This window comes from Myotis myotis, unplaced genomic scaffold (assembly GCF_014108235.1).
Source record: "Myotis myotis isolate mMyoMyo1 unplaced genomic scaffold, mMyoMyo1.p scaffold_m19_p_15, whole genome shotgun sequence".
In the NCBI taxonomy this organism is placed as follows: domain Eukaryota; kingdom Metazoa; phylum Chordata; class Mammalia; order Chiroptera; family Vespertilionidae; genus Myotis; species Myotis myotis.
In genome coordinates, this window is record NW_023416319.1 from 11,478,745 (window position 1) to 11,498,399 (window position 19,655).

The 19,655-nt window shown below is 34.6% G+C and overlaps 1 protein-coding gene across 7 annotated transcripts in view; it reads right to left on the reverse strand.

Annotated features, from left to right (window-relative positions):
* Positions 1 to 19,655, reverse strand: part of ADD3 (adducin 3) — a 125,139-nt gene that overhangs the window by 25,053 nt on the left and 80,431 nt on the right. For 6 of the 7 annotated variants that reach the window (XR_004972126.1, XM_036336044.1, XM_036336043.1 and 3 more), the window contains exon 2: positions 5,386 to 5,606. Coding sequence is in view for 5 of the 7 variants with exons in the window: in XM_036336044.1 (XP_036191937.1) it covers positions 5,386 to 5,580 (195 nt within the window). In the remaining 2 variants the exon portion in view is untranslated. Of the gene's footprint in view, positions 1 to 666; positions 738 to 5,385; positions 5,607 to 19,655 lie in introns of those variants that run through there. The other variant, XM_036336045.1, reaches the window with a different exon arrangement.

Below are 19,655 nucleotides of genomic sequence, written 5' to 3' on the forward strand. Positions count from 1 at the left end.
ATGTCTAAAAAAGTATGATAAAAAAATCACTAGATAAAAAACAAAATGTTTAAGGTTAGAGAGAGGGTGCCTTAAAAGCCTTATCTGAATCTCATACCTTTTTATTTTATACATCTTCTGTCAATGTTGAGGGAGTGATCCTGTAAACTTTGAATTTATAAGGTATGGATAAAAATAAACTTATAAAAAACAAAGATTCAGAGATTTGAGATTTTTGTAGGGTACGAGTATACTTTTAAGTACATACATATTCCTTTATACTATAAACCAAAAGTAGAATTAATTTGAAATGTAGGATCTGAAGGCTTCTGCATCTAAAATCAGAACTTTCAGGAGAAAGTGAAAGATTTTTAAATCACAAAAAAAGAGGACCACTTTGATAAAAGAAACTGACCTGAGGCAATTATCTCAGTTAAGGCTAAAAAGAAATCACATCGGCTAATTTATAAGTAATATCTAACTCATGGAAATCAGGTAGCAATACTGATAAATATCAGAGATGGATTTAAAATATCCACATGTGGATGTTCTACATCATAAGAATTATTAGAGAGAAAACTTGGAGCAAAAAGAAAAAAAAGATTACAGACTTGCTGCTCCCAAGGCACCCTACAATTATGTTATCAGATCTCTCCTAAGGAGGGATTAGGAGCATAACAAACTTACTTAGAAATTCTCCATTAAGAAATGTATTCATTTGGAAATAGATTATCACTGGTCCTGTTGAAAGGAGAAAAAACAAATAAACCAAATTTTCTTCTGGATGGTCTTTCTCCTGTATGTAAGTCTTAATTAATATGAAACTAAAGGTTAGAATAATATCTCTTCTTGAAACTGGTATATAATTAAAATGCAAACAGTTAATACAGAATACTTGCATCTTAAACTTCTAAAGTGCCCAGATAAATCATGGTGATTTTGACTAACTATTCTAATTAAGGCACAGTTCAATTTTAGGCCTTAATGACAGTGATATTCTAAGATGTATGACTTTGAAGTTTCTCCATTCTTCAAAATAAGCGTATAGCATCACACATCACCCTGTCATGTGCCTAAACGCTCACCATCTACATTCCTGTTGTGCTATCTTTCAGAATAACATTACACACTTCTGTCAACTAGTCTAAATTGCTTCCTATAAGTGGTAAGGCTTAAGAACTTGCATTCTTTTTCTGAAACCCACCGTTTTCCACATTAAACAGTAAAGTTCTATAGGAGCTTGTTGGACAACATTCAAGTGTTTAATGACTCAAAGCCTACTCAGCTATTCATATACCCTTCATCCATGTATTCAGAATTTACCAAATACCTACCTATGCGCATGTGCTATTAGTTTTTCAACTTACATACTTCAACTTTGATGAGGCATCATTTAATCACAGTGGTTTGCCATGAATGCTTCATTCTGAGACAAGGGGGAAAATGACAATCTAGGGTCTCCATAGACATGTAAATTAGGAGTATATTTGTCAAAGAAAACTTGTGGTTTCTCCCTACTGCATTAACAAAATCTCTAGCTAAAACCAGTTTCCTCACCAGCATTTAATTTCTAAGACAAATACTTTCTTAAATTAAAAAACATTATGACAAAAGGCCATGAAATTAAGTAATAGCTGGAGTCTGGATGAGACAAATTCTAAGCTCTTCTTTTATTTTCTCAGCTCAAGACAATAATGTGCTGTTTGTTGTTCAAATTTACAGGCACCAAAATGTCTTCTAACTAGAAACTCTTCTTGAGTGGGGTTAGATTAACGTGAGCAACAGAATTTGAAGATAAATGAAAAAATAATATATGGGTGAAATTATTTCATTGTTATTGAATGCTTTAAGTGCTACAAGCTTAGTGGTTAAGGGTGTGAACTTTAGAGTTTAAATTTAGACCCCACCATTTAACTAAATTTGTAAAAACTACGGTTATTTAATGTCTTTAAGTTTCAGTTTATTCTTCATCTGTAAACTAGGGATAGTAATACTTCTTTGACGGAGTTTTTGAGGATTAAATAAGATTCAATACATAATAGGTGCCTGGCACACAATAAATCCTTAATTAAAAAAAAAGTATTATACTTTGCTTTTATTGATTTCTCTCCTGATTTCCTTTCTTCCCAAATGAACTCACCATTTTAAAAACTTACCACTTACCAATTTGTTTCTTACAAACACAAACTAGAAATATCTTTGATTTGTATCTTATTGGCTCTGAGTTTTGTCTAATAATGAACACCAATATTCACAGGAGGCCCATAGGTTTTAAAAGACTTTTATTAGTAGAAACAACTCAAGCCTGGGCTTAAAGGAACAAAGACAGTCCAAAAAGACAAGAGGTCTTTGAACTCTAAAACCTCTACAAGAAAGAAGCAGGTTGAGAAAAATACAGTTGCCAACACAGGCTACCTTTCAAGGAAAAGAAATAATGATTCAGAGGACAGACCCCAAACCCCAGAGGACTGAGCCAACAACTAAGGAGACTCTTCCCTGGTAAGTAGAAGGACTGAGTCCTCAACAGGGGAACTTCCAAGCATTTGTCCAAATGGATTTCAGAATTGCTATGAGCGAGTTACTCCTCTATAACCCAATTTTCCCTTTTTTTGAACAGGAATGTTATAGCATTATCTTTGCCTGCCCCACCACTTATCTCTTTAGCTCTTTGTTCAATATACTTATCTCTTCAGTTTTTAGAACAATAGATTGAGAGGAGGACCTGAACTTAAGGAATTATACCCCAGGACCAGATTTATACACCTGGACCAGATTTTGATGAGATTCTGGATTCAGGCATATAATATGGTACTGGAATGAGACTTTTGCAGGGGTGTTAGGAAAAGGTGGGTATATTTTGCAGGTAGGAGGAAGGTAAATAAACTATGACAGACAGTAGTCTTTTAAAATAAATTGGGAACAGAGAGTGAACAATCCTCCCCTCATAAGGTGGAGATTAATTTCTGTCCTCTTGAGTATGAGTTGAACTTAGTGACTCACTTCTAACTAATAAACATGGTAAGCATGGTAGTGTTTAATGTCATAAAAGGTGCTGCAGGCTCCTCTTTGCTCTCTCTAGGATACTTTGGAAGAGAACGCTCAAACAGCCTCAGGTAAAGGTCCATGTGGCAAGGTACTCTGGCCTTTTGCCAATACCTATGTGAATGACCCTCGGGACCAGTCGAGCCCTTAGATGATAGCAGCCCTGGCTAATGTCTTGACTGTAGCTTCATAACAGACATTGAGTTAGACCACTTATCTAAGCTGCTCTGAATTCCTGACCCACAGAAATGATGAGATATTTAAAGCTTGTTGTTTTAAGCTGCTAAATTTTGGGGTAGTTATGTAGCAATAGGTAACTATTCCAGGACACTATGTATAATTTCCTTTGGTGAGAAGTTCATTGTTAAGCATGGCAGGAAAACAAAATTTTACACTTTCACAAACAAGACTTTAAATTCATTAGCAAAAATCTAGGGGGAAAATGATCAATCCACAATTCTTTTAAACCTTCTCTGTTACTCTCTGGGCTAAAGATTATCACTCTTGCTACATGAATATAGAAATAACAATCTATATGTCGTCCCTTCCTCATTATTTTATTAAGTTCCCCAAGGCATAAGTAAACTTGATACTTTTAAGCCAAATCACAAATGAAAATACATAAATATTAAAAATTAGGTAATCTACTCAAAGTTATGCTGTCTCTGGTTTAATAGGGAAATTATAAAACAAAAAACTTCACATGGAAATGTAGTGTAGTATTTCTTCCTTTTAAACTTTATAGTTAGAATTGATGGTCCTTTTTAGAGCACTTCCCAAAGAAATCTCAGTATTTAATAATCCTGCATAAAATCTGAACTTTATCTCATTCTTTCAGTTACTTTTTACTATATATTACATAATCACTGAGCTAATAAGTTAGAGCTTAAAAATGGGGTTTCTTTAGAAGAGCAAATATATCTATTTTGATCCAAATAATTAACATGTCCTTCAAATATTTCTAAACACAGAAACTTAGTTTCATAAAAGAAGGCACTTAACATTTACTCCTTCATGATGAAGTCTAGTTAATCTCTTTTCCATTGGGAAAGGGTTTCTTTAAGGGTTTATTTAAAGGATAGCTTTAAATTTAAGCTACACTTGTCCTAGCTGGTTTGGCTCAGTGGACAGAGCCTCAGCTGGGGACTGAAGGGTCGAGGGTTTGATTCTGGTCTGCCCCTTGGTTGCAGGCTTGATCCCTGGTCCCGGTGGGTCATGTGTGGGAGGCAACTCATCAGTGTCTCTCTCACATCCATGTTTCTCTCTTTATGTCTCTCCCCCTCCCTTCCACTCTCTCTAAAAAATTCAATGGAAAAATATCTTCAGGTGAGGATTAACACACACACAAAATAGTAATAACAAAATAAATTTAAGCTATACTTAAATTTCTCAAAGCTTGCACTACTTTTATAACTTGTACTTGCTTTTTATCTAGGCCACTAGTATAGAAGAATTGCTCAGAGTGGAATTCCCCTTTGGCTTTGGACTTAACCTCTGTGATTAAATTCACAAGGGCACAACAAAAATGATTTACCAGGGCCACCCCAGGCAGTTCTATGTCTCGGTGCTTATTTTAGTACCTAAGTTGGAAACCTAATATAACCCTAACCTGGGCATCATGTGTCTGTCTATGTGTGCTGAACTCTGTCTGCCTTAAGGGGACCAAGACCTTCATTTTATATAAAGTTATGAATTAATTTTGCATCTTAAATTAAGCTGTTCTCTCATTTTCTCTTACTTATACATGACCTTTGAAATTCCACTAAGGGTAAAAAAACTTGAATATAATTTGTAAGGTTTGGATACTACTGTGCAGACAGAATTTTTATCTTGAGTTTAGATTGTAGTCCACTTGTAATCTAATTAGTTTGGTGTGTATGCATGCACGTGTGTCTGCATTAGATATATGTAACACGAGGCTGCCCAATCTCAGACCTCAAAAACCTTACGTCTTCCTATGCTGCTCTGATTGTCAAGGTACCCAAAGGAAGAAGAAAATATGTGCATGAGATATACCTCACTCCTTTCTTGGTTTCTAACACTTCAGTAATGACTTTCATTTCTTCAGAGATATTCAGTCTGAATTGGATGTCGTTTAGCTCAGAAGCATCTTTCAATGAAGCATTACATTCAGAAATCACCCAAAGAAAATTGACACCACCAAGACAATACTATTTTGTTATTAAAGCCTTGCAAATTAAATATTTAAATTAGGTGTGCATTTTGCTTCTGCAAGATTGGGGGCAACTAATCACTCTTCCTCCATCCCTCTTCTAAACTGAGAGTTAAGATACCTCCGACCTCATTATATCAAGGTTTCCAAAGAAGAGGAAAAAGTATAGCCTTCTTATTATTTCAACTCACAGGACTTTGCAAGATCTGAGTAACTCGTTTCCTCTGTTCCATCATATTGAAGTCTTGTCGTAGATCAGGAGACATGTTCCTCTCTCTGATGTATTCTGGGTCATTTTCATTGATGCGGTCAAAATACCTCTCTTTGTGAGGCATGCTGGGAGGAGGAGGAGTAGTGATCACGCCTTGGCTGGCATCTGAACTCATGCTTCAAGCCTTCTGATTCCCCTTATCTGTATTAATAAACACAAAGAAGGACATTAATGGTAAGGTAAATTCATTATGAAATTAAAATTTACATGGGTCAAGCAGAACCTCCTCCCTCCCCCAGTCCCTAGAGTTAAGTGGTAGCTTTCTTTTAAAAGTAACTTCTCAAAAAAATATCAGATCAATTTTTTAATTAAGGTAAAAAATGTCTTAGATTGTAATGCTAAATTGGAAATTGATATTTTCAGAGCTAATGGAAGCTTGTGGTTCAATTTTAATGTCACCAACTGCTGTTCAATTTTTAAAGAAAGTAATGATCAAAATACATACGCCACATCTAAAATGGCAAATTTTCACAATTAGTGAGTACTGTCAGTAGAGCTCTTTTTTCTCAGTTATGATTTTGTTAGACCAAACTTTGGCCAGATTTAAGACCCACTACATTTTGTAGTGAATATAATTTACTGACATGAGAGAAACATGCTTTAAGATTTTTAAATGATTCAACAAGTTCCCAGGGAAAATGTAGGAATTACTAAGATTGCTAGATTACATAACTTCAGCAAGATGGTACTTCAAAAATCCAAGTAAAGAAACGATGAAAAGCTATTCAAAAACCACATGAACAGCTGATTCACTTAATTATCATGATTATCACTGATACTAAGGATTAGTCTTGATTTCATGCTTGGGAAACAAATTCATTTGGGCTTTGCTACAACTGAGCACCTAACTAACTATAGCTAGATCAACAGGATAGTCATTTAATATTCCTCCATCACCCCCACCTGGGATCTCTGTGTTAGAAGTTGAAGTCATCTAGCTTGGTGCTTTTCAAGTTGTCTATGGTGGCCTTCTCCAACTTACTGTGAGCCAATATTTTTGTAAAATACAAAATTATGCATTTAGATGTCTTGGCAATGTCCAACTGCAATAAGTTTCTAAACACATAATATCAGTCTGTACTTGTCACAGACAGTCCAATGTGCAGACTGGTACTAGATCCTGAACCACACTTAGAGGAGCAATGACCTAGCAGAGAGCAATAGTCACTGTCAACTAAAGGAATGCTTCCTCAAGTTTTTAGAAGTGACATGGTAGTAAGCCTAAATCAAGAGAAAGGAAGACCACTGATGGTGTATTCCTTTTCCTAGTTGTTCTTTTGAACTGAGTATAGAAAATGCAAAAATGTGCAAGAAGGAACCAGAAAAGGAAACAAAAAAGAAATTGTAAAAATGAATTTGCTTAACATAATTTTCTCTACGGATCGTGACTTCCACTCGTACAACTTGTTCAGTATTAATGAGTGGGTAACAAAAGACCATTTTGACTAACTACAAAGTGGCATTTTTTAAGTAATTATTTGTCTGGTGGGAAGAATCACTTCTTAATAAGGGGAATTAAATGTAAAACATCCAAGTATTCTTTTTCCATTTACGTCAAAATCTAAGGGGAGAGAAGTTTCTGTGGACCCACAACTCTGCAAATTCCACAACCTCAAAGTCCCAGCGGAACACTTTTCTAGTTAGATCCAGAAGGGGAAAGGCAAAAAAGGTCATGTTCATCTTAGAGATCTGAACCCCTGATAAAGACCAGGGACATCTGGTCTCACCTTTTAAACACAGTTAACAACCAATTTGTCTCTAACAAATTAGTCTTCTGTGATAGATTTCATCTCTAAAGCTGCCTTGACCCAACTTAGCCCACGCAAACTTATAAGACATTAAAACTTCTTGCATTAATTCTGGTCTTAGAAGTGTAAACTCATTGTTTAAAAATAATTTTTTGCAAAACACATTGAAATTATTTCCTTCTTCTTGCCAACATTAATTTCATATACAACATTCTGTAAGCTATCTAAATTACTTTAGTGTACTACACTGAAAATTCAGGAAATATAGCTTAAAAAACACTTTATATGATACCACTTAAATGAAATTCTGATTTTGTGACTAGAAATCAATTAATCAGTGAAAAAAATGTAAAAAATGAGCTTTTATATAATTGAGCCTTCCACATCCTAAGTCATTATTTTAAAAATTGAAAGAAAAAACAATTAAAGAATGAGTGATAATTAAATGTGTTCTTCAAAGTTGTTTTTTTAAAATTTCTTCTTTTTATACAACATCTACTACTAGTGGAGTAACTCTGGCCATATTATATTCTTCAAAAATTTGTGTGTTTTTTTGTATTGCTATTAGTTTGACATACCAACCTATGGTCTTTACCATTATCTTGCTATATATAAAAAAAAGTGGTATACAGAGCACCAACTGTAAAAAACCTTTCCTTTTTCTCATATCCAGATGGGTTATCACATGTCTAGAGGTCTAATCAATCTTTGGAACATTATTTTCTTAGAAGCTGTTTATTATGTCATGCTGACTTTTAAATGGCCAACTACAGACTAAGCGAGTACTTGATTAATAACTGGAATATCACTTAACACAGAAATCAATCCTATTTCATTTGCCACAGTAGGCCACTGGCTTAAGCCATTTTTAAAAGACAGTCCACAAATACTGCCTTTAGTTGGATTCTACCTATTTTTTAATTCCAAAAGCACTATTTAGTTTAATGAAGAATAGGGTTAGATAACAAGTTTGTGATGTTTATAAAATAATTTTATGAAAACACAGCAAAAAGTAAAGAATTGTGGTAGATTCATTTCGTTTTTCCCAGCATTGGTTTAAGAAGCTGATAAGTGAAACATTAATAAGTAAAAGCTTATAGTTTGAAGAACTCGTTATGATTAACACATTTTTCGAGTGAGGTAAAGAGAAAGCTACTTCTAAACCACCTACTTAAATAATAAAAGAACATACTATATGTGTATAATACTTTGTAGTTTATACCATCTCTTAAATCTTTCTGATTTTATCTTTGCAGCTATAAGTTCAGGTTGATAATTGAGATGTTCAGTGGATTAAGAATCCTGCCTCAATTCATATTGCTTATGTCTGGGGCAATATTCCAAGTCATGATTTTCTGTCTCCTAGTTCACTTTACAATGACACATACTTCTTCACATATCATAAAACATAAGAGGACTCCAAAATTTTGAAACGTTTAGTCTACATTCTGTCCTGAATATTTAACAATTGGAGCTCATGGCATTTATAAAAAAATGAGGAAATGACACCAAAAAAAGGTAAATAAGATTAGAAATGACTCACCACACTCTGACCTTTTTAAAACTTCAAAAGCTCATTATTTAACTTGGCTTTTTAAAAGAAGTTTCAAAGTTTTATGCACATGGAATAAGAATTGGGAATTTATATAAAGGATATAGAATAAAGAATAAGATAGTAACTTCTCCTTTTACATAGATTTTAAGCCAATCATAAGCATAACTGATTATCTGCAATTCTGTACACTAAGTACTACAGATTGAACTGTATTTCAAACTTTGAAAACGTTTAGGACCCCCAAGATTATCTGAACATAAACAAAATTCAGAAAAATATGGGAGAAGTTTGCAGCATTATTTTCAATAGCCAAGATAACAGAAACAAACTAAGTGTTGATGAATGAACAGATTTTTTAAAATGTAATATATATATATACAACAGAATACTATTCAGCCATAAAGAGAAGGAAATCCTGCCACTTTCAACAACATGGGTGGACCTTGCGGGCATTATGCTAAGTGACGTAAGTTAGATAGAAAAAACCTTGTACATGAAATGTTCAGAGCTGCACTATTCACAATAGCCAAAAGGTGGAACCAACTCAAATTCCCTCAACTGATGAATGGATAAACAACAAATGTAGTATTATCCACATAATGGAATATTATTCAGGGGAAGGCGGGATGAGGAGAGACTGCTTAATGAGTATTAGAATTTCTGTTTGGTGTGATGAAAAAGTTCTGATTCTAGAGAGTGTGATGGCTGCACAACATTGTGAATATACTTAATGCCACTAAATTGCACACTTTAAAAATGGTTAAAATAGTAAATTTTATGTTCTGTGTATTTTACCACAATAAAAAAATGAACTCAAAATGAATCACAAACTGAAGTGTAAAACTATAAAACTTTTAGAAAAAAAGTAAGAAAAAATCTTCAGATCTAGAGCCAGGCAAAATTCTTAGGTTTGACACAAAACCATGACCTATAAAGGAAAAATGATATATTAGACTTTACCAAAATTTAAAATATTTGTCTGCAAAAATCTGTTAAGATTAAAATAACAAGCTACAGACCATGAGAAGAAATCTGCGAACCACAGATCCTACAAAGGACTAGTATGTATGATATATAAGAAACTCTCAAAGCTTAACAGTTAAAAAATAAAACAATTCAATTAGAATATGAGAGTCTTACATCTTTACTATACTGCCTTACAAGAAGAATGTTTTAAGAGAAGTAAATGATAGATTCTAGTTCCTCTTAACCCTGAACAACAAAACCTAACATAAATATTTCCGTTTTCAGGTGATATGTCAAACAACTCAGTTCCCAGGCTCCTTCTCTTTAAAATGATCTAATCCTATTTTTAGTACCACACCACCGCTATACACAGTCAGGCTTCCTAGGCTTCGGGGCAATATAAACCAGAGCAAACCAGTATAAACTCTATTACAAAAAAAAATCAGTCTTTTAACAGTGTTCTTTGAATTGAAAATGCTGTGGAAAATAGATTTTTTTTTAAAGTAATGTTATAAAACTTGTCAGCACTATGGGTTTCCTCTGGCCATGCAGATTAGACACAAGATATCAAGCATAAACAAAATTCTAGTTTTAAAAATGTTATCCAAATATTTACGCAGTAACTATTCAACATGTATGTTTAAAGAACATTAGGTTCAAGACACAAATAGATGGAACACCCTAGAATGGTAGCTTTCAAACTTTTAAAAAATGGCAATCAGCAATAGAAATATACTTTATGTTATAATCACATAAAATAGATGAGATTTATGACAAATAAATTCATGACATGATACTTTCCTTTACTATGTGGTATATTCTAATATTTTCAGTTTTTAAAAAATGTGGGTCAAACTGATTCATAATCTGCTAATGAGTTGTGACCCACAGTTTGAAAAACACTATCCTAGAAATTCAAGTGATGGTCAGATGGGAAACAGAAAAAGGAAAAGAAGAAAGGGAGGGGGGGAGGGAGAGAGGACAGAGGAGTGAGGAGAGAGAGAGAGAGTTGGTGAACAAGGGGAAAATGAATATGTGCTAAAGAGATAGAAGAAAATAAATGATTCATTGATTTATATATTTTAAATGTTTATGACAGTTTATAGAAATAGGTCTTAGTGATTTGTGGGATAATTAAATTCTCCTCCATTTGGCCACTTAGGAAGTGCCATCTGTATAACTCAATGTCAGATTTTTTTTTTCCTGACTCTTATCTACTTCTAGTTCAACTGTCCAGATCTCTTTGCTCATGTTTGTAGTCCTCATAGTGGTAGAATGCTCCATAAGTGGCAGCTGAATTGAATTATTTTACTATATCACAGCTTCTATATAAATCTGGTTTCTATTATTTCTAGTCTGGGAATGGTAAACACAATCTTATGAAAAGTTATTACTTATGAAACGTCTTTCCAAACTTAAAATTCTTGGCAGTTTTAACAGCTTTCTATAGAATATTAGCAACAAGATGGCTCTACTTTCAAGTACCAGGCCTAATGTTCTATATTTAAAACAATAATCAGATATGCCAAGACTTCAGAAGGACATTTGGTAACAACAGCTTGTTTACTGAGTTAGAATTTTTCTTAATGAAAGTTACTATAACACTGTGAAGGTATTTAAAGTTCTAGGAAACAAATTGGACTCGGCACAAACTATGACAAGTCACATCCTCATATTGGTCAGTGAAATTTTATTCATTTTAAATTCGAAAAGACATGAAGTAGTTTCAACTGGTAGCCAAATTTTTATATATAACTGACATGAAATCAATAGATCTGAAAAAGTAGATAAAAGTCAAGGAAAATGTAAAACAAATAAATTGGCATTGACTATAACTGATCAATACAAATATCACTTTCTAAGTGCCCAATGGAAGATTTAATTATCCCACAAAGCACTTATTGCTATAATGCTATTGATTCTATGACAGCTGTCTTGGAATATTCCAGGATCACATTGTATAGATGAGATAAAATTATACTCAGAGATGTTGAGTGCTTTTTCTAAAGCTATAATGCTCAAGCACCAGATGACTACTATGTCTTAATAAGAGGTTATCAAAATGACATTGATTGTGCTCTAGGTAATAATAAATGATGTTCAAGTTTACACTTTTACCACTCAAGTTAATTTGGCATCATTTTGAAAGAGTTGATGGCCTTTAACTATTTATAATGAAGCAAACCAACCCTCAGAAAAAGATTATGTTCGTAGCATCCCCACTTCATAATAAAAAAAAAAATTGAGGTTTCATAATTTGCCTCATAATAACCAAATGCTCTTCAAATGAGGAATTATTCATGGTTACAGATATTAATAGGTGTGGAAGAGTTGGCAAAAAAAGATGGAATAGCTCCAAGGACTGTCATTTCCCAAAAGTATGCATAGCTATTACAACCTTGATTATGGCCTTTCTTTATTGTGATGCCTGGAAATATAGGATCACAATATTCAGCACCAAAATATATGTAGTAAATGTTCTCAAAGTAGTAAAATTAAAAAACATGTAGGGCTATAAAAATGTAGAACTGTAACTCTGTCTGGCCTACTGCCAAAATCTTGAGATGGATCCAAATCATTTTAAAATTTCTGAATCCTTTTTGTTGTTTTGAAATGATTTGTTAAGTATATCTTTAAGATAAAAGTATAAATTATAATGTTCAATTTAAAAGTCTAGGGAACAATGAATCTACAGTTGATTAGTAAAAGATATTATTAATCTGAGTCTTAGTTAAAAATTCAATTTAAAGAAAAAATACTAACAATAACAAAATAAACTAGTAGCAGTAACAACAACCCATTACATTACGAAGTGTCCTATACTTAATGGAAGTTGACAGCTGGATCAGCATTCATTTAAAAAAAAAAAAACAACAGAGAAAAGAAAAATTGGAGGGCACAACTATGAGAGTATTTTGGTTTCTGACTTTGTCTTCTTTAGAATAAAATATTTAAAAATAACACTGTTATTTAAAAATAACACTGTGAACTGATCAACTATTTTAACAAACATGAAAAATACATCCTGTACTTGTACAATTGGGACATATAGTAGTAGTTACATGCAATCATAATATACATAGTTCAAAATGTAAGTGCAGAGCAAAAATTTCAAGTAGATGCTTGCTAGGGCAACATTCAGCAGGGTGTTTCAAAGATCATAGGCATTCACTGCTGTATTAAGCAGAGGATGAATCTAACCTCTTTCTTACTAAAGTGCCAATAAGTAATGAAGAATATTTCATTGATCAACATTACTTGTGAGCTGGATTTCTATATTTGAAGAGTAAGGGTTAGGGAGAAGAGAGGCAGTTACTTGCTTAGACATTGGTAGGAATGGAAGTAACAGTCACTGGTAGCTTGAAAAAAAAAATCCTTCATTAGAAATTTAACATTGATAATAGCCATGCAAAGGGCAGAGTTACAAATTTGAAAACATGTATAAAGAGTTCAGAGGAAATGTATTTTCTAAAGTCCAAGCTCAATCATTACCCAGACTTAGCTCAAATTGTTCCCAATATGAATCATTTGGAAAAGCAAACAAGAAACGGATTTTTCAATAAACTAACATATAGTCTTATAAAATGATGAGTAAAACAATCAACCATAGAGAGGTAATCCTTCACATATCTTGAGAATCCAAAAACATATGCCTTGGTTCCTTTACCCTCCTTTCTTCAAAATATAACGAATGCCTTGTATATATTTCCTCAGTTATCATTTGTCTACAACATGGAGCTTTTGGAAATGGTTGGGGGGAAAAATAAAAGGACCCCCCCCCCCCGCCCCAACCTGTCCCTAAGAGAAAGTTGACAAAGACAAGTGGATTGATTACTCCAATGTGTCTCTCAGACATTTAGTTTCTGTTAAGTCCCCTGGTATCAGTGAAATTTTAAAAACCGAGATGCAGGAAACGATCCAGAATTTGACAGCTCATGATAAATGAGAGGTTTTTAAAAAATGGAATCACTGGAGATTATGATTTTTAAAGAAAGATTCATTGCGCTCAATTTCTGGAGATACCTTAAGTCTTTGGTTCTTTACTATTTGGTATGTAAGTCCTTCTGGACACAAAGCATTTTTTTTTTTTAAATAAACATCAACCCTCACATACCTTCATGTACTAAAGTCTACTTAATTATTTGTCCAGTACTGAGCTTAAAAATTTAAAGCCTTTACTTTTGACATTTTCTTGAGAGTAATGTTTGAGGTCAAATTCACTCTTACCTATTTCTGCATATCTACTCTAGAAACCTGGGAAACTTTCCAAAGTGAGTATCAGAATACAAGTAATATAGAAAACTTAACTCCCTGAAATTCCAATCTTACATCTACCTATTTCACCAAGGATTGCTGGCAAGTACCAGAGGCTAGGAAAGAGGCATAAAACAATTTGCTTCATTAAGATTTAAGAGCCTCCAGAAGAAACCAAGAAATTCTGGTTCCTAAGTCTGAAGAAATGCAAACAATCCTCCAAAGCTCATTATTAAAAATGAGTTGAGTTTTGCAAAATCAAACATTCACCCTAAGGCTAACCTAGAAAATTCATTTGACAATACTTCTAAAGGTATACCCTTAATATGATCACTGTGACCAGTGAGTGACAAGAGGGAGGTTGGAAGGGCACAAAAAATATGAGGCAAAATTCCTCATTTTAAAAACTACTCAAATATATACTAATAAAATGTTAAAGAACACAGGGTATGAGTAAATCCCAAGAGTTCATCTGATCTCCTTTCAGGTATTCCAGCTAAAGATTTTTGGCTTTTATAGCTAGAATTTATAAAATACAGCTGTCAAAGTCAATCCAAAAGCTGTAGGTAACTCAATACATCATTACTGCAAAGAAATCTGATTTGAAGGAGTTCTTACTTCAGATTTTGGCTAGTATGGAGAATTTCAAGATCACCATAGCCTCATCTGTGTGTCTCTCCCCTGAGCCTCCTCCTCCACACCCCACTTCTCCCCATGGGAAGTCTACTATTGAGCCATGAAAATGCAATTTATTAAACACAGATAATAGTACTTTGAAATAACTTTTAAAAGTATTTGGAAAAAAAAAGTATTTGGTTATCACTTGTCATTTTAGAGATCTGATAATGGTTTTAAGTGGAAGTCCATGAAAAGAGATATTTATCAATCTCAGAAATCTGTTTTTGTAAAAACAAACTATTTTTGGAAATTAGCTTTTTCAAATAAACCATCTTTAGATTTGAAATTCAACATTACATGCTGTACTGAGTTTAGTAGTATCCCCCAAAATTTATGTCATTACCTTGGAAATGTGATCTTTTTGAAAATAGTCTTAATTTGTAATCAAATTAAGATGAGGTTATACTGGATTAGGACACAATGACTAGAGTCTTTATAGGAGGAAAGTGAGAAAGATGTGGACACAGAGACATAGAGGAGATACACAGGGGAGAGCCATGTGATGATGGATGCATCTGTAAACCTAGGAACACCAAGGATTGCTGGCAAGTACCAGAGGCTAGGAAAGAGGTATAAAACAATTTGCTTCAGAGCCTCCAGAAGAAACCAACTCTGCTGAATTTTGATTTCTGGCCTCAAGAACTGTAAGACAGTAAGTTTCTGTTGTTTTTATCCACTCACTTTGTGTTACTTTGCTATGATAGCCCTAGAAAACTAATACACACATTGTTCCAATGGAATTTCCATCCCAATAATATCTATTTTAGGAGGCATTTTACCAGCATAACAATGTGGATGGATAGCACCTATGCAGAATCAAAAGTCATTTCTTTAGAAATAAATACTGCCTTCCCTAATATTGCCTAATTAGAACCAAAAGAGAAATAGCACCTTTAGAATTTAAAGTTGTTAGAGAGTAATAGGATATAAGATATTATTACATCCAGTCCTATACTCTCTTTGCTCCAAATGAAAAAACAGGTCCCAAAAGAAAATGTGACTTAGTTAAGTCCCTCAATTTATCTTACTCGGGGCATTTTGCATGATCTAGAGTAGCATGTGATATATAGATCATATGATCTGTCACTGTAAAAAAAAGATTTAAAACATACACTTCATTTAAAAAGTCCTTTAACTAAAAGTTTTGGCAGTAAACTAATTTAAGAAGCTCAGCATATTATATAAAATGTTAACTTTTATGAGAAAGAAAAGCACTTAAAGACTCAAGCTCCAATTTCTTGATTTTAAGGGGTTTGTAGGTATGCATTCAAGGTTAACAGATTTTTATTTTTTTATTTCAATTCTTTATTTGTTTAAAGTATTACATATGTCTCCTTTTCCCCCCATTGACCTCTCCCCGGCCGTTCCCACCCCCTACAGTGGTCAGCAAACTGCAGCTGGCGAGCCACATGCGGCTCTGTGGCCCCTTGAGTGTGGCTCTTCCACAAAATACCACGTGCAGGTGCACATGTACAGTGCGATTGAAACTTCATAGCCCAGGCGCAGAAGTCGGTATTTTGTGGAAGAGCCACACTCAAGGGGCCAAAGAGCCGCATGTGGCTAGCGAGCCGGTTTGCCGACCACTGCCCTAGCACATGCCCTCACCCCCCTAACGTCTGTGTCCATGGGTTATGTTTATATGCACGCATATAAGTCCTTTGGTTGATCTCTTACCCCCCTCCCCTGCCTTCCCTCTGAGGTTGGACGGTCTGTTCGATGCTTCAATGTCTCTGACTCTGTTTTTGTTCCAGTTTATGTTGTTCATTATATTTTTAAAAATGTGTTTTCATAAGAATTTAGGACCATTTATACCATTTTTAAATAACGGGAATGCTTCTCTTTCAAGCTTTTGTGGTAATTCACTAGAGAGAGTAAACTATATAACTCAGCTTTTTGTACCCACTCAACACATGCCTGAAGGGACCACTTAAAACTCCTTGCTATATTTTAAACTCAGGCTTGCAGTAGGACTCTTGTTTTTCTGAGGCCCACAAAGACTAGACTTACAGCTTAGTTCTATAGTGCTCATTTAGCTGGACTTAAAGCCCACATCAAGTACTTTATTGTCAAATAAAAGCAATCTTCATGGAGCTTAGCCACTTAAGTAGCTCTCCAGAGTTTGGTAAATATTTTGTGTCTGCTCTTGATCTCTATTGTTAGGGAAGGGTTTCACAGAGTTGTAAAGTGGTGGAAAGTTTATTTCAAACATCTAAAATATAGTATGGATACTTAAACCCTTGAGGTTCATGGTTACAACTGAGAAGCACAAAGCTACCTACTGTAATTTGCCACAATATCATTTTCTTAGTTCTCCCCTCAAGGGAAAAGAAGAAGAATTCCAGAGTCCCATCCTAAAAGAAAACACTTAGGAATCAAGCCTGGGGGGCTCTCAAAACAGAATGAAGAAGGCTTCAAGTCCATCTCCTACAGACTTAGGAAAATGATGCCTCTTCAAACAAAAGCTATTTCCATGACTAAAGCTTTGTTCACCTTGTTTCTCACACACTTAACCTGTTTTCCTCTCTAATCTTCATCTATCCAAATGTGAACCCACATTGGAGGTCTTAATTTAAAAGCCAAGTCCTTCCATTATGGTTTCCCCAATCTCCCCCACCAAAATTAGCCTGTTTCTCCCCTTGATATTCCCAAAGCACTTTGTCATAGTGTCTGTTGCTTTTAAATTATTTGAGTATATCTGTCTGCCCCTGCAACATCTTTTTCCTCTCTTCACTTCCAATTAAAGTTATTCAATAAGGATTTATTAAACGAAGTGAGATGAGTAGGACTACTGATTCATAACATCACACTCTCTACTCGTCTTAGATTAAACTAGGGCGGAGAACCTAGAGCAACCCTTGAAAATTGGGCAAATCATGGTTTGATCAGAATTACCACACATCCAAGCCGAACTGGTTTGGCTCAGTGGATAGAGCGTTGGCCTGCGGACTGAAGGGTCCCAGGTTCGATTCCGGTCAAGGGCATGTACCTTGGTTGCAGGTACATCCCCAGTGGGGGGCGTGCAGCAGGCAGCTGATCGATCTCTCTCATCGATGTTTCTGGCTCTCTGTCCCTCTCCCTTCTTCTCTGTGAAAAATCAATAAAATATTAAAAAATAAAAAAAATAAAAGAATTACCACACATCCAAGATAGTTGAGTATATTGCAATCTGCATCTACAATGTCTTAAACTGACTGGAAAGTAATCACAAGAAAGTATAAAGGTATAAAATGAGCAATTTTAAAAAATCTATAGTTACTGCAATGTTTTGAGACCAGGTACAAATAATGCTACAAAAATGTCATCTTAACCCCCGCCCCCCCCCCCCAAAAAAAAAACTACTGATTCAACCAATCAGCAAACACTAAATGTTAAGTAAAGGGTATAAAGAAATATAAGGCACAGGTCTAGGTCCTGCCCTTAAGGGCTTTCCAGTTTAATCAAAGAGAGAACTAAAACATGACCACATGGAAAGATAACTGGCAGTAAAAGCATTTTACGACAACTGCCAAAAAAGACTGCACAGCTGGTGTGGCTCATTGGTTGAGCGTCGACCTATGCACCTGGAGATCACAGTTCGATTCCTGGTCGGGCATATGCCCTGGGTTGTGGGCTTGATACCCAGTGCTGCCAATTGATAATTCCCTTTCATCATTGATGTTTCTCTCTCTCTCTCTCTCTCTCTCTCTCTCTCTCTCTCTCTCTCTCTCTCCAAAATGAAAATATATTTTAAAAAAAGATAATGTGAGATTTCCAAGAGCTGTTGAGAAATGCTAATAAACAGAATTTTGGATTAAGATAGTAAAGATTTCAATGAACACATAAGGTCTTGCCGGGAGCCGGTCCATCCTTGCTGTTTCAAGGGACCTGGCATATATGGCATACTGTTCTTAATATGTTTGCTCACCTTCTTGGCACTATGTGTTTTAACCAAGGTCACCTCTCTGAGAAAGGTTGTTTCCCCAGGTAGGGATTTTCCCCTGAAGTTAGGGAGGGAATAAAACCCCTTAACTAAGTGCCAGGCGGGTAATTAATCACTTTAACTACGAACAATCATGCTTAAGCTACATAATCTTTACTCCCTGGAATGGAGATAAGAAACGCCCTAACCTTTGGAATAGAGATTGATAGGATTGAATCAACTGGTATAAATACAGATGTAACAAGACAAGAGGAGACAGAACTTAGAAGACAGAACCTGCAAGGTCTGAAGTTATTCATATACAAAGTGAGGTGGTTTGATCGACAACCTCTAGGTTTAGCTTCCAGCTCTGAAATTTTATTGTACTCCTTTTAACATAATTATAGTGACTTGATATTAACTGACTACCTCTTAAATGGAGTTTTCTTCTTCCTAATCAATATGAAAAGTAACGGCTTTTAAAAAGCTGTCAGTTCCCAAATAAGCAGTATTATAAAATTATTTTGAATATAAATATCCAAAACTGAATGCTATATATCTATTAAGAGGGTTTGATATTTCATAAGAAAACTTGAGTTAGAGGCTTTTTTTCTTTATGGCATTTCTTGCTGTGGCTTCCAAAACTCAAAACAGACTTTTAAATAGACATTTCCCATACTTGAAAGATATATTTGAGATTACTAAATTTATTATTGTCTCTCTGTGGACAAGAAGAGCGTAAACTTTCAAAAGTTCATTATCATTATTAAAACAATTTTTCTTTTTTGTTCTTTTTAACTGTCATCGCTTTTATGTTCAGCAGTCACTGATGGTCAAGAGTACAAATAAATTCTGAAGCCCAGCCAAAGGTTTTTTTGTATGTGTGTGTTTTTTTAACGTGCAACACTCAAAAAACAAAGCAAATATTGGCTTAGTTATGACACTTGTTGTTCTAATACATTAATAGCCTATTGTTCACTGTGGTTGTCTCAACAAGATAATACATTGAAAAACAGCGTTTCCTGATAGGAAGTGAATTCCCACTGTGTGTCACAGGGCCCTAGCCAAAGGCTGGGTGGGCTCCAAAGGAG